Source organism: Gouania willdenowi, chromosome 20 (assembly GCF_900634775.1).
Source record: "Gouania willdenowi chromosome 20, fGouWil2.1, whole genome shotgun sequence".
NCBI lineage: Eukaryota > Metazoa > Chordata > Actinopteri > Blenniiformes > Gobiesocidae > Gouania > Gouania willdenowi.
In genome coordinates this window covers 3636674-3660938 of record NC_041063.1, presented here as the reverse complement: position 1 = coordinate 3660938, position 24265 = coordinate 3636674, and the positions used below count along the sequence as shown (strand labels likewise).

The 24265-nt window shown below is 38.1% G+C and overlaps 2 protein-coding genes across 3 annotated transcripts in view; one reads left to right on the top strand and one right to left on the bottom strand.

Moving 5' to 3' along the window:
- lancl2 (LanC lantibiotic synthetase component C-like 2 (bacterial)) overlaps positions 1 to 10839 on the top strand; it is a 47049-nt gene extending 36210 nt beyond the window's left edge. For both annotated transcript variants that reach the window (XM_028434948.1, XM_028434949.1), the window contains exons 7-10: positions 1083 to 1265; positions 5700 to 5876; positions 7225 to 7297; positions 9522 to 10839. In XM_028434948.1, the coding sequence (XP_028290749.1) occupies positions 1083 to 1265; positions 5700 to 5876; positions 7225 to 7297; positions 9522 to 9598 (510 nt within the window). In that variant the 3' untranslated portion in view covers positions 9599 to 10839. The remainder of the gene's footprint in view (positions 1 to 1082; positions 1266 to 5699; positions 5877 to 7224; positions 7298 to 9521) is intronic.
- A 2062-nt stretch (positions 10840 to 12901) lies between these two features.
- The window catches only part of vopp1b (VOPP1 WW domain binding protein b), a 44964-nt gene continuing 33600 nt past the window's right edge, over positions 12902 to 24265 (bottom strand). Inside the window, exons 3-5 of the mRNA XM_028434615.1 lie at positions 20776 to 20853; positions 19174 to 19307; positions 12902 to 14232 (exon numbers count right to left, since the gene is read on the bottom strand). Of these exons, the coding sequence (XP_028290416.1) occupies positions 14027 to 14232; positions 19174 to 19307; positions 20776 to 20853 (418 nt within the window). The 3' untranslated portion in view covers positions 12902 to 14026. The remainder of the gene's footprint in view (positions 14233 to 19173; positions 19308 to 20775; positions 20854 to 24265) is intronic.

Here is a 24265-nt window from a genome sequence, read left to right as displayed (position 1 = left end):
AAGGAAGACATCTCTGGGGATGTAAAATAAACTGTTGACTTCAGCAGCTGATTTATACCTGCCATGTTTTAACTGAAGTTCAGTAATATTTACCTGTTGTTTTATTGAACCTTTTGTGTTCCTTTTATCCTTGCGTGTATGTGCGTGGGCCTGCGCGATATATCGCAATATTTCCCCACGCGATTGTCATATTGATCCAAAAAATCTCCAAATCGATTTCTTTAATCATGTTTTTAACAAAAAAAATTATGTAATTGTGCTAACATATACATAGCATGTGAAAGCCCCGTCAGTGAACCGCATCAGACCTTGTTAAACAATCTCACTCCTCTAAGCATTTTAGCTGGAAGTTGATTGCATTTTATTTTCATAAAACACACTGGGCACTTAAATAGATGTATGTGGTTATTTATTTTTTTTTTTTAAGAATTAAATTCCTAACAGAATCAGAATCTGTTGTAGAAGCAAAAGTTTAAGTTTTTTTTTTTTTTAATTTAATTCGACAATTTGATAAACACGTTTTTGTGCTTGAATTACAGTTATTTATCGTCTACTGGTTTTTGCAAGTTTGAAAAAAAATATACATTGTACAGTATTTTACACCACTTCATACTTGTAAAGGTGAAATTTGTAATTATTGACATCATACATATTGTATTGTTCAGTAATGGGACGTCTCATATTGTGACATGCAAATCGTGAATGGTATCGTTAGATTTAGGACAATACACACCCTCAGCGTTTAAGATATAGCAAACGGATGAGTTTTGTGGCAGTTTAGATGCTAAAGACAGAGAAAACCACTTGTACAAGAAGGAAGATCATCCATCTGCTGTGACAACCCTTTAATGAAAAATACCAAAGAAGAAGAACCACAGTGATGATAAAGCTCTCATTATACACTGAGGTCCTCCTAAATGCCTTCAAATGACATATTCCTTTAAAATGCATTTAGGTAGAATTAGTAGATCAACTCTTAGGTGAATGCATTGTGTAAGAATGTTTAACCTTTATTCCACTGTGACACTATAGAGGTTTGGATTTTGGCACCGCAGATGAAATCGGGTTTTGTCTTTTTTCAGCCGGAGGCTAAAGTCGGTCCAGACGTCCTCAGTGAGCTGGTGCGTCCCAGCATCGACTACGTTCGCCACAAGAGGTTTCGTTCTGGAAACTTTCCATCATCGCTGAGCAACGAGAGCGACCGGCTGGTGCACTGGTGCCACGGAGCGCCCGGAGTCATCCACATGCTACTCATGGCCTATAAGGTGAGGCTGCGGCTCTCTGCTTCCTGCAGCGATGAGCACAAACACTGGCACCTTGTGGTCTGGCTGTGAACTACACAATATGTATAATGGTTAGGGATGTGAATCTTTGGGTGTCTGACCACTCGATTCAATTCTGATTCTTAGGGTCACGATTAGATTCAAAATTGATTCTCGATTCAAACGATTCTCGATTTGAGAATTGATACATTGCATAGTGTGTTAAGGCAAATTATTGCATCAAAACAATACAGTTTGTCTAATATCATTTTAAATAAACTGATTCCAATGATGTTATCACACAAAGGCAAACTTAAGACAACAAGTAACAATTATTCATGTTAAACAAATAAAAACACACACACACTCCTTTTGCTGTCTATGTAATACATTGTAAGCTGAGTCGGCGCCAGGCAGTATTCAATGGGGGGGCATTAAGAAAACTGCGGGGGGCACAAAAACACTCCGTTTTGAGTAAATACTGCTGTTAGCGGTATTTATAAGGTCTAAAATATTTTTTTTACTATCCTAAAAAAAGCTGTATATTTTGTTGCAAAAGTGTCAAATATTATAAGTTCTAACATCTATTGTTCCTCACACCAGCCTCACAGTTAATAGTCAGTCACCAGTTTTATCTGGATACTATTTGGATCGTAACACAGCGAAAAAAACATAAACGTGAGCAGCTTTTCACGAGCTAAAACATCCACAGACTGAATGAAAACATGAGCAGCACCAGAAAACTGCTGAAATAAATCCTAAACAGTCCTGTTGTGTAAGGAGACCTGGTCCAGGACCTGGGGAGGGAAACCAGGTGCAGCAGACTTTAGTTCTCGCTCTAATAGTAGATTCTCAAGTTTCCTGCTCTCCATCAGAATTTTTCGGTCTAGTTTTGTTGCGATTCAGCAATGTGAGTGACATCACGTGAATCAACACAGCAGGTCATAGACATATACACATTCTATTGGCTGATCCTAACAACAGCACTAGGGTACGTTCAATGGCACAAATGTTAAACAATTACATCACAGTATATTATATCTATGGAGCAGACTCCGTCCTCTGTCAGTGAATGGACACAGTCAGTTGTGATAGCCAATCAGATACCTTTGATTAATAAAAAGCTCCCCCCATAGTGGGAAGAGTGGGGGGGCACAGTAGGTCAGCTGGGGGGGCACTGCCCACAAATGCCCCCTCATGACGCCGACACTGATTGTAAGTTAGGGTCGTTGTTGTTTCCTGTTGGGATCGTGTCATAGACTGGCACTGTTGCCTTAGTAATCGGAAGTCGTCATCTTGAAAGCCCATGGCCTACTATTCTCTACTAACTACGTTCTTGTATTTTTGGCTTGAAAAAACATCTGCTTGTGAGTATGTTTAAGTGATAACACTCTTAAGATTGTGTTTCTGAAAGGTAAGCATAAACGGTGTGTTATATAAATCCCCGCTGATCGCGGTACATGTAAGCATGAGCATATACATGGGTTTTCCCATAGATGTTAGCATGAAGCTAGAGGACTTTTTGTATAGTGGTATTTTCTATTTATGAGAACACTAATGTGTATTTGTATGTTCAGTTTATAGTGTTTACCTGAGTAAAGACTTTATACGGATCTACTGAATCAGAGTTTAAAAAAAAAAAAAATTATATATATATATTATTAATTTTTGAAGTTTATGAATTGATTCAGAATTGTGGATGATTAGATTTGTGATTTTTATGTAAATCTATTTTCTTTCCCCCACCCCTAATAATGGTCACTTAACAACACTGAAATGTGGTCATCTTAGAGTTCGCGGGTTTGTCTCCCATTTGACTGATGGACTCTGGGTTAAAGAAGTTCTACTTCCTGTTGCTGGAGTGTAGTTGACTTTTGATCTAAGGTTTCTGTGGGAAACGTTCTGCTTTGATGATCTTTGTTTCGTTAAAGGACTGTGTTATAAACTGTACTGTATCCTGTGTGTTAGAGGAGATGGATGGGAATACACCCATATTTTTCTCATTCAGCACATTTTCTGACTAAAATACAAACTGTGGTGGTGCACATGGGTTCATTTCCTTCTCGTCTTGCTCCATTAGGGAGCTACTTGGCTGCTAATGTGTCTTCTGTTCTCCCCCACCCCTCACTCACGGAATTTCTGCATTTTCTCTAAATTGCTGCAGGATGAGCAGCTCATTCAGTCAGTCATCTGGTACACATGTATCAAAGTAGAATTATAGCGACTTCAGCCATTCTGAATGCATGTTTTTGGGTCAAATGTACTGTAAAATGTGACTTTGTATAGACAAATGTAGCTGCTTTACAACAGATGAGTTCTGTGTTGCTGCTTTGGATTATTTTGAAAGATAAAACATTGGGGTCTGACACTCATGGGCTAACCAGACTAAAGGTTCACCAACATGTGTCCATTAGAGGGAAATACTAGACTGTCACCAGAATCAGAAGTACTTTATTTATTCCAGGAGGAAATTGCTTAGTCACAGTGGAGAAATATTACAAATGAAAAGAAGACACTGAAAGAGGAAATGAAAAAGTACATAATAAAGTGAAAGACTGTTACTTAAATAAGGATTAAAAACAAGTGCACACATTACAGTAAAAAATAAGTAAGTATACAAATATAATACAGACAATAACAAGAATCAAGGTTACATATGAAATGAAAACCATGTTCACATTAGTAACCACTGATGAAAGATGAGGAGAAACTCCATTAGAACAGAAATAATGAACCTCCAGGAGAAGCAGCCTGGAGGTAGCATGATGATGATCCCATCAGCTAATGTTAGATGCTGTTTGTTTTTATTATTGATCTCTGATTTAATAAAGTGTGTTTTATCCTGATTAAGAAAGAGAAAGCCAACCGCTTATCAATTCCAGGCTTTTATGTCGTCAAGAAAAGCTCACGGTTAAATCCTGGTCTGTAACTGACTAGAACACTGTGATCCATAGTAGAATAAGATTAATATTCATAATTATTATTATTAGTTTATTTTCCTTTATCCATTCCTTCCTACCACACACACACACACACACTGTATTGTAATGTGTAGAATTTGTAAATATCATCTACCGTAACTTGTCAGTGTATTTTTCTATGTTATCGTCTGTCTTTGTCTTGTATCTTGCAAAAATAAATTAATAAATAATAATTTAAAAAAAAAGTGCTGAATAATCTCAATAGCCATAAACATTCTAGCCTGCTGCTTAAGCTCTGTAAGTAATTCTGCATGAGATATCTGGCTTTTAATTTCAGCAGCTCAAGTTAACAAACACGAGTCAAAACACAGATTTTCCAGTAAAAATCAAACTTGCTAATGATGGCTGCGCTTCTTTCATTGTTCTACTTAACCCTGGTTCCTGAGGGCTGCAGTCCTGCTTGTTGTAGTTGTTCTGTGCCCTCAAAACAGCAGATTGTAATAAAAACCAGGAGGTGCATACGCAAAAAAAGTTAAGATTTATAAATGTGGGCGCACGCACGTCCTACACCTGTTTCTGTTTATAAATCACAACTTAATCAAAGGTTGACGTACGTGAGAAAACACATTACGCCACCCATACGGTGCCTATAAAAGGTCAGGCTCCGCCCATACGGTGCCTATAAAAGGTCAGGCTCCACCCATACGGTGCCTATAAAAGGTCGGGCTCCGCCCATTCGGTGTTTATAAAAGGTCAGGTGAACGCCCTTGATGAATATTCACTGATATGAACTTCACGGTGGACCGAGGAGCTGTGTAGTAATGGAGGCGGAGGGATTAAATTGTATTTCTGAACACGTAGTAAAACACCTTTGGAACGTACCACTGTAGGTCTTTACGCAGACTAACTTTTTCCTCCTTCATTTTTGGAAATATATCCTTCATATATGATGTGTAATCTTCCATTATTTTACACAAATATATCAATTTCACAGAGCTGTCTTTAGTTTCATCCTTCTCCTGTTGGGGGCGGAGTTTCCTGTTTGTCATGATGGCGTGCGTACGGCAGGGTCAGAGCTCTGGAGTTGAAATAAACACACTTTCTTTTGTACGTGCGCAGCGTTTAGAACATGTGGGAACAATTAGTTTTTAATGTGACACCCAGACTATTACTATACTAGGGTGACGATTTGATACATATTACAATTCAGATTTTTGTGATTCTGCAATTATTGTGTTTTCATAGTATTGAATACTGCAATTTTGATCTCCTTATTTCCCACATGCAAAAACAAAAGTTGACGCATACACTTTTAGAAATAATGAGTCGTAGTTCCAACAAATCAATCAGTTAGTCAATCAATCAATCAGTCTGACGTTTGTTTCAACAGAAAACGTTTGATATGTGGGTCAAACTGTGGTCCTGTTGTAGAGCAGGGACTAGAGTTGGACCCCCTTGGTCTCTGATAGCTTTGCTGTGCTGCTGCTCTCATCGTTGTCTCGGTTTGTTTGTTCAGGTCTTTAAGGAGGACAAGTACCTGAAGGAGGCTGCAGAGTGTGGTGAGGTGATCTGGCAGCGAGGTCTGCTCAGAAAAGGCTACGGTATCTGCCACGGCACCGCCGGGAATGGCTACGCATTTCTGACCCTTTACAAGCTCACGCAGGAAAAGAAACATCTGTACAGGGCCTCCAAGGTAGGACGATGAGTCGCACACAACCAAGACGTTTATGAGAAGGCTTCAGTGGTGATTTGAATTAGGAACTTTTTACAGATCTTAACGCTGTAACTTCCTTCAACTCCTGAAACATTCTTTAACTATTATAGGTTTTAGGCTTCATTAAAAGACATCTCCCTGTTCCCCATTATTCATTTCCATTCCAACTTCAGAATAAGTTCTATATTTTTCTACAGAAAAAATGACCAGAAATAAATCTGTTCTTGAGGCACAAATTTACTAAATGTGATTCTTTATCACTCATTCATTCCATCATTGTGCTCTATAGTTGTTTTTTTTAGTTTTTTACAGAATTCTGAGCAAAATGCAAAGGGGGTACTTAGAAATAATAGTAAATGAGCATTTAACGACAACCTAATGAATCCGTGTACTTCTCTTTCTTTGGTGATTTTTTTGGTTTTATTAATTTAAAACCAGAAACAGAAAAAAATGGAAAAACATGCACATTTGTGGAACCAGAGGTGGTGTAATGAATCTACTGGTGCTCCTCGTTTCTTATGATCAACTTCTGTGTGTGTTGACGGCTGCTGTTAGCGGTATTTATAACTTGCAAAATAAACATTTTACATTTTTTTTGCAAAAGTGTCAAATGGTAGAAGTTCTAACATCTATTGTTCCTCACACCAGCCTCACAGTTAATAGTCAGTCACCAGTTTATTTAGATACTATTTGGATCGTAACACAGGGAAAAAAAACATAAACGTGAGCAGATTTTCACGAGCTAAAACATCCACAGACTGAATGAAAACATGAGCAGGACCAGAAAACTGCTGAAATAAATCATAAACAACACGTTTATGAGAAGGCTTCAGTGGTGCTCTTCTCTCCACACGGAGACTGGGAATGTTAGTTTTAAGGATTCTTAAGCAAGAAAAGAAATGACTGTGTCCCTGTTTTTAAATCTGTTCAATTCAAGCTGATTTTTTACCAGTTCTCATGAGTTATTTGGAACTGCAACATCATACAAGCACATTCTGAGTGAGTTTTTGGTTCATATTTATAAAGGTTCAAAATGACTGACATGTAGAAAAACAATGATTTAAATTGAACCTTAAAGTTTCTACTGAAGCACTTTTGGACGGTTTCATTTCATTCTAAACCTATTGTGGTTGTATGTTGTCAACTGCCAGTCTTCATCAGAGGTGTCTGCTGACAGTTTTGATGCATTCTTTGAAGTTTCCTTGAATTCTGTGTAATAAGAAAGTTGTAGTAACTACTGTGGTTGTGCTCTGAATATGTCTAAATAACTCTATAGGTTGTGGATGTGTCAGATGTAATGTTAACTGTGTATGATGTATTTCCTCAGTTTGCTGAATGGTGTTTGGACTACGGGAAGCATGGCTGTCGTATTCCTGACAGACCCTACTCTTTGTTTGAAGGTACCGATGCTTTTGACCTTTTTTCTTGGGTAGAACTTGTGTAACAATAATTGGTTTGTCTCCTCAAAAACATTTTACACAAATGTCTGACACTCAGAGGTCACATTTACAGCTGCATCACGGCACAAATAATACATGTTAATTAGGGATGCAACAATATTGGGTATTTCACCGAACCGGTCAATACGCCCTGTACATGCACGCCATGCACAACGGCAAACAACAGTTTTTTCGGTACGTTTCCCCATCACAAAACTTTTTCAAAACGTTGTGCAGCTGCGCATGCTCTATAATCTTCTCAGAAACAGAGACATGAGAGCAGCACATTGTTCAGGCTCAGTGTCATGCGCTGCTCATGTCACCTTCAGGGCCAATCAGAACGTCCCTGAATATTCTAGGAGCCAGCATTCACTGGCATTCACTGGCTCCTGGGAAACTTGTGTTTGTGGTGCGTAGGAACCTGTTAACCTACATTCTGCTGCGTGTCCACGTTTCACCAGCATTCCTGACTGAAGAGGTGCCGCCAACAGTTTGCAGCCAGTCCAGTGGCTGGTGTGGATCCTGCTGCATGTGTGTCAGACTGGAGCCAGTTTATTGAGCTGCATGTACAGACTGGGACGTGGACGCTGTGAGCGTGCATTAGTGATGCACTGGCCAACATTTTTAACTATATTCAATTTATCTTTATTCAAAACATTAGCCACATTAATCTCCATCCCCTGATGGTTTAAATCCTGCAGCATAATTTGCCTTTGTCTTGAATATTTATTACATCATAGGAGAACATGCTCCACAGTCTCTTCCTCTTCACAATGTTCACACAATCCTTATACACACACATATATATATATGTGTGTGTGTATATATACACAGTATATATATATATTAGAGCTGAACGATTTTGGAAAATAATCTAAAATTTTTCCCTCAATATTGCCATAACCGTACCGTTACCGTGGCCCAAAATTGATGCATACCAAACCGTGGGAAAACTGTACCGTTGCATCCCTAATGTTAATACTGTATACAGTGCAGTGTTGGAGCTGGTTACTTATTTTCTTCTTTTGTTCACAGCTGATCAGCACGATCTAAAATCTAGGAGTTAGAAATCACAACCAATGAAGGAATTTGATCAAATCTTTTATTTAGCAGAACAACTGCCTTGAAACGTCTTTAAACTACAGCTGAACTCATCACTGAACCAAACTGTTTAAAATAATGTTCTGTCTTTAAATAGAGGACATACACTAATGACAAACTTTTAGATTTGAATTAGGAACTTTTTACAGACCTTTACGCTGTAACTTCCTTCAACTCCTGAAACATTCTTTAACTATTAATTATGATAGCACATATTAGTGGTTTAATGATTATTAAACTCCTGTATAAACTCAACAAACTTCTGCATTGTGTGTGGATGGGAACTGATTCAGGAGCAGATTAATCTGAAAGGATTTAAACAAAAGTTGTAATCCAGTTCATCTTCAGTCACAGGCATAAAGTCACTTTATCCACTTACTAACACAATCACTTTTAAACATTTTATAGGTTTTAGGCTTCATTAAACCCATTATTCATTTCCATTCCAACTTCAGAATAAGTTCTATATGTTTCTGTTCTAGAAGCACTAATTTACTAAATGTGATTCTTTATCACTTATTCATTCCATCATTGTGCTCTATAGTTGTTTTTTAGTTTTTTACAGAATTCTGAGCAAAATGCAAAGGGGGTACTTAGATTCAGAAAAAAGAGAAATGGGGGTACTTGAGCCAAACACGTTTTAGAACCACTGCCTTAGACCATCTGAGATTAGATTAGTGTTTCTCATTGTGCAGCAACAGCTTTTGTCACAGTTTAAAATTAATGACAGATGAATAATATCTCAGAATAGATCATCATGTAAAGTTTACACTTTACATTAAAATATGAATATATTAAAGCAGAGTCTGCGCCAAGCAGCATTAAATGGGGGGGCATTCAGAAAACTGTGGGGGGCACAAAAACACTCGTTCCGAATACAATTGATCCCCCACCCCCACCCCACGCACACCGAATCTTGCGCACTTTTGCCCCCCATGATGCCGACACTGTATTAAAGACACTTTTTTAAGGAGCTGAACATGGCTGTGCTGCTTTAAAGAGGCACTTCCTGTTCTTGCAGTGATGCATTCAGAAGGTGGATCATCTCTCAATGTTGGACATTAACAGATGTTTCTCCTCTCAGGTATGGCTGGAGCGATCCACTACCTGTCAGAGATGGCAGCACCTGAAGCTGCTCGTTTCCCCGCCTTTGAACTCTGAGCAGCTGAGTGATGGAGCTGAGGAGGAGAAGGATGAAGAATGTTTAGATGTTGAGCTCTCCATAAAGCTGCAGGATGAGGGATTCAATCTACTGAAGTTCATCAGAAACATCTGTTCATGAAGAGATGAGGATGATGGTTTCTGAGATAAAGACATGAGAACAGGACGTCAACCCTCAGCCTTTAAGTTCTCTGTGTGTGTGTGTTAGATCAGATCTTCAGTCACTGACCAACATGGAGGATGCAGTGAATGTATGAGGAGCTCATTCTGACCCAACAGGAGAACAAGTGATATTTGTGTATTTTTTGTCTCTATTCAGTGAAGAAGCTCAAATATTAAAGTCTTCGACACCAGTGGTTCTCAAACTTTTCAGCCCTTTAGTGACCCCCAAAATAAAGGTCTCAGAGACCTGAATGTGGTTGAACATGAACATTGAAGAACAGTCATGTGGCAAATAATAGGCAAGTTGTAAATGTGTTTAAATTGGCAAAAAATAATGTAATATGGTGAAGATACGTTATAATAATGGGTCAACATACGTGATATTGGGTGGAAAAGTGATGGTTTATAAATGCTAAAAATGTCTTGATAGTGGAAAATGTGCAGAAAAGCATAAGAATGAGTAATGTAGCAAAAATCTGGCAAGAAAAAGTAAAAAAAAAAAAAAAAAAAAGTTTAAAATATGACAAGTTTCGTGTAGTTGCAGAAAAAGGATAAAAATAAGCAAAATTGCTCAAAAAAATAATGCTAGTTTTTTAAGGTAACTGGGGACCCCTCCCAGTGTCTTGCGACCCCTCCCAGTGTCTTGCGACCCCAAAATTGAGAACACCTGTTCTACCGAATACTTTATATTAATAGCAGAGGCCAGAGTTGCTGATCTGTTTCTACCAAATTGAGCGACTCGTTCCCAACATGGTCGTTTTACATGGTCTTACTGGTTGGTGAACCTGAACCCCCACTTACTTAGGGGGTTTGTAGCCCATCCCCACAGCTGGTCAGACCCTCCTCTTGGTTTCATGTTGTGTAAGGCCGAGTACCAAAAGTAATAACTGTTTTTATGTATTAATAAAGTTCACAGTTCACACTTTCCTTTGGCTTCTACTTATTTTAATGTTACATAAAAAATATCTTCTAATCATTGTATCTGTTGACCTGTGTTCTTACATTAGTCAAATTGACTGAAGTCTGTGCATCAGTGTAACTATGTATGTGCATTTATTAAAGACATGTTTGATCATGGATACGTGTTGTTCACTCCCTCCATGCTTGCTCAGCAGAATCACCTGCTTTTTCTTCTCGTCTCAGTGCTGTGAAAGTGTCAGAGTTGCTGCTAAAGTTGGTATTGTTGGAAATAAAGCTTGTAATGAAAGTTCATTGATAAATGTGAAGCTAAAAACAGCTTTTATCTCATATTTTTCTTTTTTTTAGCTGCTTGAATCTGATTAGAATAATGTTGCTAATCATCCGCTGTCCATCATCTCAGTATGGATGAGTCAGCAGTTTATTTACATCATGGTGGGAATTGTTTTAAATTCTACTAAACTTTACAGTAGGTAACCATGTGTCCGAACACGTTTCCTTTCACATCTTGTCCGGTCGGACTTTATTAATGGATGAAAATGTCTGGGTTTCCCATGGACCATGAACGCATCTCTGAGAACCAGTTAATTAAAATGACCCCAACTCCACTAATATTTGCTCTATCAGCAGTTTCTGAAAGATAAAGACCAATATGGTCCATTACATTCATTTTACTCACATGTGATAAAAACATTGAATATTCCACACAGCAGAGAAAAGAAAAAGCCTGAAAGATGGATTTAATGAATTAATGTCAGTAGGAAAAGTGTATATTTAATGATTTTTTAATGTTCTGTAACGTGTTTTTTTTGTTTTGTTATAGTTTTATTCTATAGTAGGAGATGTTTCTCATTGTTTCAATGATATAGATTTTAAGAAGGTTTATATGAGATTTTTCATAATCATCATAAAGGTGACTAGACTAGAGTCACCACTGATTTCACATTGTTTTAAGTCTGTTATGAAGAGAAAAATAATAACTTATATAATATATATATACACTCTATTGTATTTTTATGTTACAAGGTAGATTCATAAAAACATTGAATACTGCCGGGTTCGGCCTCAGTGTCCTATTTATCAGAACTCAAAACATGGTCACTGCTATAAAGCAGTTATAGAGCTATATTATAGAGATACAAAACTCTATATTTCTAAGGGATGAAAAATACACATGGGCAGCATTATTATTATTATTATAGCTTTGCACAGTGAGTCTGTGCTCCTGTTTTTAAACCTCAGAATTTAAAATAGGTTTTTCTGAAATTTCTTGTAATTGGTTATTTTTTAAAAAAAAGAAAAAAACCTAGATATAAAAACTCAAAATTATATTTTTTTATTTGATCTTTTTCAAATGAACACATCACATACAACAATCATCAAACAATTGTTGTAATGTCTACAGTTAAATGTTCTCAAATATAATCAAATAACTTTTGTAACACAGCATCTCAAACATGTTCAAAAACTACTTCTGGGGTCGCTGGACATTTGTGAAATAGGCTCACGACCTGAAAAAGGTCGTGAGCCAATGCTCTAGAGCGACGTTTCAATGTGTTTAAAAGTGTGCAAAGCTATAAAAACACCTAAAGGTTCATGTCTGTCATCATTTAACGAAATAAAGTCTTTACGTGACACAATAAAAGTGAACACGAGCAATTAGCTTCAATGGTGTAGAGCAGATGTTCCTCTTCAGTAACAAATCCAGTTGCAGGTGATCATCGGCTCTTTCAGGAACATTCTAATCAAGCTGGACAGCAGCTCTCCAGGATCAGGATGTTCTGATTGGTTCATTCCACATTAGGCACCCAAGCATTCACATTTTTAAATGTAGCTTTGAAACATCTGGATCTGGAGACCACCTTGCTGAGTGTGTTTCAGGATGGTCAACATCTTTTTTACGTTAAACATGGAGCAGATTGCAGCAGTTCTCAAGTCACTTTAACCACCTATTGTTAGCGTCAGTTTCATCCCATTCATTGTTTATCAGTCAAAAAACAATCGCTGACATATTTATTGCTTCATATTACACAACTTTTCCTAATTTAATGGCTACAATCGATTAATCAATAAATTTCTTCAGTGTGCTGAATGCTGAACACATGTTTTAGGTGTGTGTGTGTGTGTGTGTGTGTGCAGAGGCAGACTATTCACACAAATCGTGATCATCTTTCATAATTAATAATCAATAATACAGTAATTAAAAGTGCACAAATGTCTCTCTTTGTTAAAAGATGTTTTTATTCAGCCTTTAAGGTGATGAAACATACAAAGATGACTGCAGTGTGTTATGTTGAGTCCTGATAAAAGTGGTGAGTTCCTACAGTATGTGGTCAGTGAAGGCAACACCTTCCTTCAGCTGTCAGTTAATTATGTTGTTCTTAAGCTACTGATGCTGAATGTCATCAGTGTGTCAGCGGAGCTCACTGTGCGCTTCTGATTGGGCCCCGTCCTAAACCTTTCCTGGATCTGACCAATCAGAACGAAGTTAAAGCTTTTGAAACAAATACAGCAGCTAAAACAACACCTAAACTATGGAGGGAACGTCTGAGGTGAACAAAACAATAAAAAAGAAAAAAAACAGATATTCATCATCTGTAACGACTCCATTAGTGAAAATGCAGCCTCGTGCTGATGGAACCTCCGCCATGCTTCACTGTTGCTCTGAGAAGAAAGTGATGGCTTTCAGCCTGAGCACCTGCTGCCTTTGTTCTGACCACAGTGTGGCGCTAATTTAACTCAGTCTCATTAAATGAGGTGGACGTGTCCTTTGTTTTCTACATACTTCCTTCAAACTCAGTGGATCCCAACCTTTGGATCGTGACCCCATTTTGATTTCAATAACTCCTTGGACCCTAAAGACTTTTCTCTAGAATTAGTTACTGATCGTGTTGGTTATACTGTAGATTGCCAGTATTAGTAACAAGATGTGCCAGCTCAGATATTTAATACATTTCACCAGCCAATCAGGTGCTTCTGTGATATGACGTCGAGGCGAACAGTATATTCCATAGTGGACATCGAAACAAATGTTATGAAAGATAACCAATGTTTGTGCTACATGGTTTCTAACATGTGGCTCCTCCACATGATTAAAAAATGAATCATCTTCAGTAAAGACGTGATGGAGAGGAAATGAAGCCATTTGAACAGATGTTTGACTTTCAGCTGGAGTATCTCGCCCGTACAGCACAGTGAGACAGAAGGTCAGAAAGTTCCAAATGTCGACTCATCTTCAGGCTCACAGTGAGACTTTGTGGGTACGAACAAGATAAAAGTGTGCGTTTACAGTACGTTGGAAACATTTACAAACGTTACAAATCCAGTCTGGGCTCGTTTGGATCAAAGTTACTTCTTGTCGCTGTTTTGGAATATTTGTTCATAGGATGGAGGTGGGTGGTTGCAGTAGGATGGAGGAGGAGGGTAGGAGTTCATCAGCATGTGGGCGGAGCCAGGCTGAGCAGGGAATGCTGGGTGAGCCATGGGGAGCCCCAAGTCGCCTCCCGTCATCCCATTCACCCCAAAACCCTGCATGGTGCCGGGCTGCTGGGAAACTGCAGAGAGACGAATGTTTTAGTGATGTCATCATCCAACCATTCAAAGCTCGAGGACCAGAGCGCCAAAGACGTTCATTATATTATATGTACAGTATATATACTACATCACAGGGTTGTTATTTACTGACATCTCTCACTGGCACAGTGAAGAGAAACAACTCCCATCATCCTCCACTCTGACCCCAGAAAGTGATTTTTAGAGAATTGTTGACTAAGTGTTTGTGTCACGCACTTTGTTAATTTGTTGAATATCCCCTTGATAATGAAACTATGACCTGTTCTCTAGCGCCACCATCAGGCCGAACTGTCGGAGTGCAGAAGAAACAGACAGACAGAGAAAGCAGACGAGTGCTGTGATGTACAGAATCAATCATAATGTACCCCGATTTAACCACAACACCTGTTCAACCAAATCCAAGTGTTTCATCTGAATATTAGTGAGTTTTAACAGTGATACTTGTCTGTGAATGTGCTCCGTTAAACCAGTGGTTCTCAAACGTTTCAACCCCCAAAATAAAGGTCCCATAGAGCGGGGAGTGGTTGAACACAGACATGAACATTGAAGAACAGTCATGTGGAGACAGGAGAGATTTTTGGGGTCCATCCATAAAGTCAGTAAAATGATGGTCTATTGTTCTATGAATCTGTAATAACCACATTTATTTATTCATCTGAATAATATCCACTGTTATCCAGGAAGTTTATTATTATTATAGTCATTTTAAAGATGTAAATCATTGTTTTAATCAGAATTAAAATGGGTTAAAAGTGACCAAAAATGGTGGAAAAGGTGGGATTTTAAAAACCACAGAAATTGGTTAAAAGAAGCAAATCAGAGTGGCCAAAATGGACCGAAAAAGTGATAAAAAGGGTTCAAAGTGTCAATATTGGAACAATTATTTTAGACTAACAAAAAATGGGAATGACGAATCGTGAATGTAGTAAATTTGGCAAAAAAATAAGCACGAAATACGAAATAAAAGTCACATTAATGGGTCAACATATGTGACATTAGGTGGAAAAGTGGTGTAGTGTCAGGAATGGCAGTAATGTAGCAAAAATATGGCAAGAAAAAAACGATAAAAATAGGTTAAAATATGGGGAGTGTGTGGAGTTGCAGAAAAAGGGTAAAAATTTGCAAAAATAGGCTCAAATTGTCAAAAAAATATTCTTTGATTTTTGAAGGCATCTGTTGACCTACTCCCAGTGTCTCATGACCCCAAATGGGGTCCTGACCCCAAGGTTGAGAACCCCTGCATTAAAGGACATTTTTCCTACAGATGAAACTAATTTCACATGTTTCGAAACGGAATAACATTATTTTGTGTTTTTACTCAGAAATGTTAAAGAACTTAATTCATTTTTTCAACCAATTTTCCACAACGACTTTACAAAGTCCAGAATGATTGGAACAAACCAGTGAGTTACTTATGCAAACCTTTTTTCTTGAGCGGTAGTTTAATTTGTAGTTTTAATATGCACATTCCCATTTCTGAACTAGTTTTCATTCGTAGCCTTTATCTCTGTTTATGTCAGAGAGAAAAAAGTGAAATTTTCTCCTCAGTGCTTATGTCATTAACTGATCCACAGTGAATGGAATCTGTAGCTTTCCTCCATAAATAAAGTCTAATGAAGGACCACCACAGTGTGTGAAACAGCTTTACATTGTTGATCACATACTGTACACACCAATGGGGTTACACGTGCCATACTTAGGGTGTTTGAGGAGTCGTCTCAGCCAATGGTTCTCATCAGAACGCCACATTTCGCACCTAATGCTACATCCATCCATCCATTTTCAGACCCACTTATTCCTGTTCAGGGTTACGAGGGTCTGCCGGTGCCAATCTCCGGCTCTCATTGGGCACTGGGCGGGGGTACACCCTGGACAGGGTGCCTAATGTTAGATATGCCAGTTTAAACTATACAGTACGTTCTTACTAGCTATTCAATTATTAACACTTTAAACCCTTTTCACCACTTTTTCTGTTTTCGCCCACTGAAATTTGCAACTTTTAACCAATTTCTGTGGTTTTTAAAATCCCATTTCACCACCTTTTCCAACATTTTTGGTCACTTTGAACCCATTTTTTTCTGATTAAAACAAGGATTTCCATCTTTAAGATGACTATAAATAAAAGGAAAATAAACAATAAATAATAAATAATAATAAAGGAAATAAAAGTTCCTGGATAACAGTGGATATTATTCAGATGAATAAATACATGTGGTTATCACAAATTCATAGAACAATACAGAGAGAGTATTGTTCTATGAGGTTTTCTATTACAGTAATGGCGGCTCACGGAGCCTCACAATACTTCATCAATCAGTTTACTATTATAGCCAATGGAGCTAAAGCGGATTAGACGGTTTTTGATGCACTTTAAATGATAAGAAATTATTATTATTATTATCAGCATATCTAAAGCCATTAACGTGTGCATTAAGGCATGTTAGTTATGATCGCCTTACAGATTTTTTATTGATATAATCCAGATTTTTTTATTTTTCGATCTCTCCTGCTGACTAATGTGAACCATTTCTTTCTGGTTCTGTTGTAAAGCCAAACATTTTCACTCCTTTTTCAGAACGATTGGAGCATCCCCATACAGCCAGCAAACTGTATGACAAGTTATTAATGTTTCTGACTTTGTTAGACATTTATTTAATAGTTTAACTTGGTACATAAGTGAATAGTAAAAAATCTAATTTCTATTTTGATATATGTATGAACTTAATAAATATGTTTTCAATGTGTTCTGTCTGGATGTGGTGTTTTAATGCCCCCCCCCAAAAAAAAAAAAAAAAAAAAAAAATCAAAGCAATACATCCTGTATACAATACATATTAACACATTTTTTAACTACATCAAAAAAGCAGGTAAGCTGTTTACACAAATTATTAATACATATTTACATTAGAAAAAAAACTATTTATGAAACTACATCAACATATATTGTATATACACATACATATGATGGTGTACTGTATACATATTGTCAATCAATGCAGTTATTGATGACAAATTACCAAAAATCCTTGTTATATCACTAGCAATCAATGGATTTGAATGGCCCGCCACTAACTTCTGGGACAGAATTCAGTCTTACATGAATCACGTGACGGTGAAGCATTTTGGACTCTCTCTCTATATACGGCTCTGGTTCTCAACCTTAGGTAAGAACCGCATTTGGGGTGGCAAGACACTAGGAGGGGGTCACCAGACGCTTTCAGCAAACTAAGAATAACAATTTCAGCCCATTTTGGCAGATTTTTTACCCTTTTTTCTGCAACTAGACCAAACTTGTCATATTTAACCTAATTTCATCACCTTTTCTTGCCATATTTTTGCTCCTTTTATTATTTTTTTGATATTACTCCCATTTCTGCCACTTCTCCATCAACTTTCAAAGCCTTTCTTCACATTTTCCACTTGTAAGACGTTTTTGGACCTTATTTGGACATTTCGCACCTAATGCTACATCCATCCATCCATTTTCAGACCCACTTATTCCTGTTCAGGGTTACGAGGGTCTGCCGGTGCCAATCTCCGGCTCTCATTGGGCGCTGGGCGGGGGTACACCCTGGACAGGGTGCCTAATGTTAGATATGCCAGTTTAAACTATACAGTACGTTCTTACTAGCTATTCAATTATTAACACTTTAAACCCTTTTTACCACTTTTTCTGTTTTCGCCCACTGAATGTTGCAACTTTTAACCAATTTCTGTGGTTTTTAAAATCCCATTTCACCACCTTTTCCAACATTTTTGGTCACTTTGAACCCATTTTTTTCTGATTAAAACAAGGATTTCCATCTTTAAGATGACTATAAATAAAAGGAAAATAAACAATAAATAATAAATAATAATAAAGGAAATAAAAGTTCCTGGATAACAGTGGATATTATTCAGATGAATAAATAAATGTGGTTATCACAAATTCATAGAACAATGGACCATCATTTTACTGATTTTATGGATGGACCCCAAAAATCTCTCTCTTAATAGATGGTCCTGTCTCCACATGACTTCAATGTTCATGTCTGTGTTCAACCACCTTCAGCTACAGTGGGGGTCCCTGCTCTATGGGACCATTATTTTGGGGGTCACGGACTGAAATGGTTGAGAACCACTGGTTTAACGGAGCACATTCACAGATTATTCACTGGTCTAAGCTGCTGCAGAGCAGGGATTGACATCATTGAACTGTAACATTCTCCTCAGCGTCTGCTGGGAGACGCATGAGAACAGCCTCATGTTGGGCTAAATGTGAACACAGAGCTCCTGTCAATCATTTACAGTCCACTGCACATCCTCCTTTCAACACAGAGGAGACAGTATGTGTTTCCATCAATCCGTTCATTGGCTGACAATAAATGTTTACAATTTACCATAATAATGAAAACTGAATACTAAGACAACTCAGTTAATCCTAAAAACTCAGCCAAATAAGACGTTAGCATCAGCTCCAAACTGTTTCACAACAAAAAACAGAAGAAAGACATCGTGCTGGTCTGCTTTAGCACTTTTTGGATGATAATTGTCGATAATAATTGCTGATAATTGTCTTGTATGATCGTCTCTCACAAGAAGACAAATTAATATTCAGTAATATAAATATATGAGTTAAGTATAAAATCTCAATATGGCAAAAAAAGCTAAATGGCTTTGGCACTTTTGATGTGAGGGTGAAAACATGTTACTATAGCTTAGCAAACACCACAAGCTTAACGGTTAAAATGGCGTCACCACTGAGTCTATAATTTAACGTTTCCAGGAGTTCTGTCAAGTGTTTTTTTTCCTCATCAGTCACATTAAGTTAAACACATGAGGAGTCTGCAGCAGTGCAGCATCACTGATGTTACAGTAGCTACAAGACAATCATTACAGATGATCTGTAATGCATCAATTGTGTTGATTTACGTTTGATGTACCTGGAGAGGTGACAGGGTGCCGAGTGAAGGAGACATTGAAGGATGGCTCGTCCCTCAGAGGAGAAGGATACATCCTCCTGCGGATGAAGAAACCAGCACCGCAGCAGAACAGCACCCCCATCATCAGCAGCACCCTGATAACACAGACCAAACACACTTCAGAACAGAGAGAGAGAGGGAGGACATCTGCTCACATCCCACACGTCATCAGAGCAGATAAACGCACACAGTGCAGCTACACAGTGACAGGAATCCTCTTTTTCTCTATAAAGATACTCAGCAGGGACTGAAACACTAAATCTAATAGAAAAAACTGAATTGTATCATGTATCAATCCATCCATCCATAGCTCAATGCTATATAGAAAAAGCACATACAGAAGGAATAAAGTGAGAAAATGATCAGAGTGGGAAACAGTTATGGGACGTAGGCTTAGGTGGTAATACAATAATACCATAAACCACAGCGTCATAGAAATAGCAATGATACAGTTTCAATATTGTCATTTAAAAAAATGCAATGCATTTCTATAGGAGACAAGGATTAAATATTACATATTTATATAATGCCTAAACATGATTCTATGTCCAGGAGCACTTATGGGTTGTTGTTGTTACGTGACAGTGACTAGATTACATCTCAAGCGATGTGACTTGTGTGATTTTGAGCGACTCAGTCAAGCGTTCTAAGTGAACTCATCCTTTAGTACCTCCGTAAGTGGATCATTTAAACCGTAAAAGCGCCGCTGTTAGGGATCTACACTAACTTTTCCAGTCGGTTGCACCAGCACAGAATTTGGTTGCACCCTTTTTTTTTTTTTTAAGCCATGCATGATGAATAGTTGACTTAACGGCATTGAAGTAAAGATTGACAATGACTCGAGATACATTTACAAAATGTTTTAGTGTCAATATTAAGTTTTCAAGCAGTGGCTTGAAAAAACAGGTCATTTCTTTTATATTAATTTAAAAGAAGATGTAATAAAAATGTTTTAAATAACAGCAAAACAAAACAACAGGTTACATGTTTTTTTTTATTTCGCAGAAATGCTGTACTTGAATTAACTGAATTAACAGAAGCAAAACCAACTTAGCATCTGCATTGTTTCACCCCATGGAATTAAATTCAGAGGGTCCAGCTCTTATAGTGGGGTCTCCTAACCATCTTCCCCTGATCAGGGGTCTGTAACATTTACCCTACAAGGAACCATTTAACCTCATCTCACCTGGATTAAAGTCCTCCTGGAGCCATAAATCCCTTTTCAATGAAGGTATTGCACTCCGTCACTAAGCTCAGCACGCTCTAGCTAGCCACTCCCCCCCTTTACTATTATTTAATTACCCATTTATTTATTTTTTATACTGTTTTTTGTATTTTTGTTTCACTAGATAGTGTGGTGTTTCATTTTTGAGAAAGAATAATAAAAAAAAAAATTACAAAATATAATTTTAACCAGTAATTTTCTTTTAAATCAATTACTAGATATTACAGGTGACCTCATTTGAAATCCAGGTGACACCTGGATTATGGGATCACGACCCGAACGTTGAAAAGCTCTGGTGTAGTGGAACGACGAGGACCAACATGTGTGCTGGGACTCACCAGAAGTACCAAAGTCTCTGGATGGACAGAGCTCTCACACAGCAGCGGGTTCCACAGCAGTCCTCGTACGAGCGGCATCTGCAACACACACACACAATGGTGGTTGGTCAGCACATGCTCACACACGCACGCACGCACACACGCAAGTACGCAACGATGATCAGGTCACAGTTGGTGGACAACACACAAAATTCTAAGCAAGTTTTGAACATTTGAAGTCAAATAAAACCTAAGATGTCTGGACTTCAGTGGCGTGATCACAAAGAGTCAAACAACGCAGACTTTCCAGGGAAACAAAGCCTTTTCGGTGAAACTGACTGCGTGAACAAGTTATAAAGTAGAATGTTTAGTTCCTCACTGAGGAACCAGCTCCCAGTGTCAGAACAAGAAGTTTCTACTGTTAGGACTGGACTTAAGGAGGACAGTAGTTAGAACTGGCCCAAGTCATCCTGAATTAGGGATGGGTACAGAATTCAGGACTTTTATTAATAACAATAATAATATGTTCAGGACTACCGAGTACCGATTCACAAATAATCAAACAGTGCAATGTTTTGGTATCTAAACGCATCCTTGGGACTGAGGGGGTGAAAGAGTAGACAGAGTTCCTTGCTGGATGTGAACACAACATTGCACTGAAGCCGTTGACGTCTTTTCCACTTATTCAGAGCGACTTTCCTCCACAGCAAAGATACAGTCAATGTGGAACAAACTCAGCTCCTGCTCAACAAAGGTAACATGTTAGTGTTCTTATAAAGAACTGCTCAAGGAACAAAGGAAGGAACAGTAAATGTAGTGCATTTCACTTAATCTTTGTTTATAATACTTTTATTTTGAAAGGAAAGGAACAGGAGTTTGTCGAGCTGGGTTTTAATTTGTGCAATATTAAAGAGACATTGCTTTTACCGACTGCTTGAGTCATGAAGTAAAAGCAATAAAATGGAAAAGACAAAGACAAAACAGAAAAAGCAAAATGGAAAAAGAATATGACTACATTTGTATATTTTTTCATTATTGATTGTCTTTATATTTCCACATGCATTTCCTTTTCATTTTGGCACTCCTGTGATTCCATACTGCTCCACTGACTGCACGCATGCCCCGCTCCATTACTCAAATTGAACACATTCAAGCTAGACACATCTCACAACACTATTTTTTTGACTTATTATTAATACTTTATTTATATTCCAGTCTTAATGTGAGCATCTTGTTACTAAAACATCCACAGACTGCATGAAAACAGGAGCAGAACCTGAAAACTGCTGAAATAAATCCTAAATAGTCCTATTGTGTGAGGAAACACCTCTGACAGAATGTGAAAACAGAAATAAAGCTGCATATCCGGCTAACGTACTGTATGTGACATAAGTTATAAATAAGAATATACATACATGTAATTTTTTTTAACTCCACTGGAGTGTCTGCCACTGGTACCAGCAACAAATGCTGGTTTCTAGCGGTATCGCATGAGTTACAAGTTTAAAAGTTACAGATCCCGTGCACAGAGACGGCTAACAGAGTGTTGATGACACACGCATACGAATGTCAACATAGACACACAGATTGGGTTACGCACAGACAACTTTCTTTACAAATCCTAATTCTACACACGGATCAATGCACAGACACACACAAATAGTTTTGTTCCAATAATGGCCGGATCAATCAACAGCACTACTTGATAGCCAAATGTGTAGTTGTAGCTAAGGGTGTTCTTTTCTTACTAATGAAATTTGTGAAACAACTGCAATGTTCCAACAAAAACAGTTAATGTTTTTATTATATTAAGAATAAATGTTTTTAATTACAAACAAATCTGAGATTTAATTAATAAACATGAACATTTATTACCTCGTACCAAAAATTGGTACCATTAATAATAATAATAATACATCAATTTTATATAGCGCTTGTAAGAAAGGCTCAAAAAGTAGTCCGAGGTTCCCCTGGCAGCATTAAAGTCTACCCATTTACAGAACAAATCTTTGAGGCGAATATATAACTCCTGCGGTGACTCCTCCTGCGGTGTTTCCAGGGCCCGGAAACGCTGACGATAGGAGTCCCTGTTAACTTCATATTTCTTTAAAATAGCATCTTTCAGTCTATCGTAGTCCTGGGTGTAGGCTGGATCCATGGCAACAAAACCCAATGGACCAGTCTCGCCGAGGCCAGTTGTAAACAGCTGCCAGTCTCTCAAAAGTTGTGAGATAATGTTCAATATCATCAGAGTCTTCCAATCTCCCCAGCCTTGACTCACCCATTGGCACGCTTCTTAAAACAGGAACTGGAGACTGCCCCCTGGCTGCCTCCAAGTCCAGTTGGAGCTGGGTGACCTGATGGTTGAAGACTGAGAGCTTTTGCTCCTGTTTTGCATTCTCCTTTTCTTGCCTCCGGTCTCTGTCCATCTGAAACTTCTGGTAAGTTTCAAACATCCGGGCCAGACCAGAAAAACTGGCCTCATGTGCAGTGTGCAAATGGTGCAAATGGAAGCCTTCCTCAAGAGCGCCCCCTGTTGCACCTTCTTCTTCTGCAGGCTCTGCTGTCGTGTCTGTTGACTTTTGGGAGGCATTTTGTTTTTTCTTCTGACACCACATGTAAGAATGGCCTAGTGGGTAGGCTCAAAAAGTAGTCTGAGGTTCCCAAAAATGCAGTCAAAGTGTATTTATTTACAGTGGTAAAAGTGCAGCAGGCCTGAAAAAAAATAGAAGACATCCAACTTGCAAAAGAGGGGAAAAAGTGGAAACAAATAAAGATTGAGCTCTACATAAACTTTGTTATCCCACCTGACAGCTCTGACTCCAAACACCAACTCCCCACCAGGCCTCCAGCCACCTCTTATATAGTACTGAGGGGGAGGTACCAAAGCACATGATCTGAGGGGAAATCAATTAATTCATCTCAGACAAATTAATGACCAAAAATGCATTTAACATTTACCAAAAATATTAACTTCAGCAATGTTAAGAGGTGAGCAAATTTTGACATATACTTGAAAAATAGTTATTTGTATTTGCTAAGAAACACCCCTCCAACTCTATTACATGTGGTACCTTCCAAGAAGCACACAACTATATAAACCAACCACCAGCTTCTATTCTGTTTGCCACTTCCTGGTTTCACAAACAAAGCACATGGAGCAATGGGTGAGAAACACTCATACTACTAATAATGCATTTGTTTTTACAGTAAAACCTTACAAACAGTTTAGAAGGCACGGGGTAGCCCCGTGACAGCGCTCTTTTGGACAATCAAAGTAACTTTACAGAATTAAGGGATTATTCTTTCACTCCACACTTAGTGGTAGGGATGTAACGATTAATCGTAAGGCAGTTAAAAATCGATTCATAGGTACCACGGTTCACATCGATGCTCTGAAAATTGAATCGCAGTACTTTTTTTAACCAGCAGAGGGCGCTATATATTAATCCTTCCAGAAGCGGACGTGACAGGCGGAATCTGCTACTATTTTCTTTCTGGCTGCCATTTA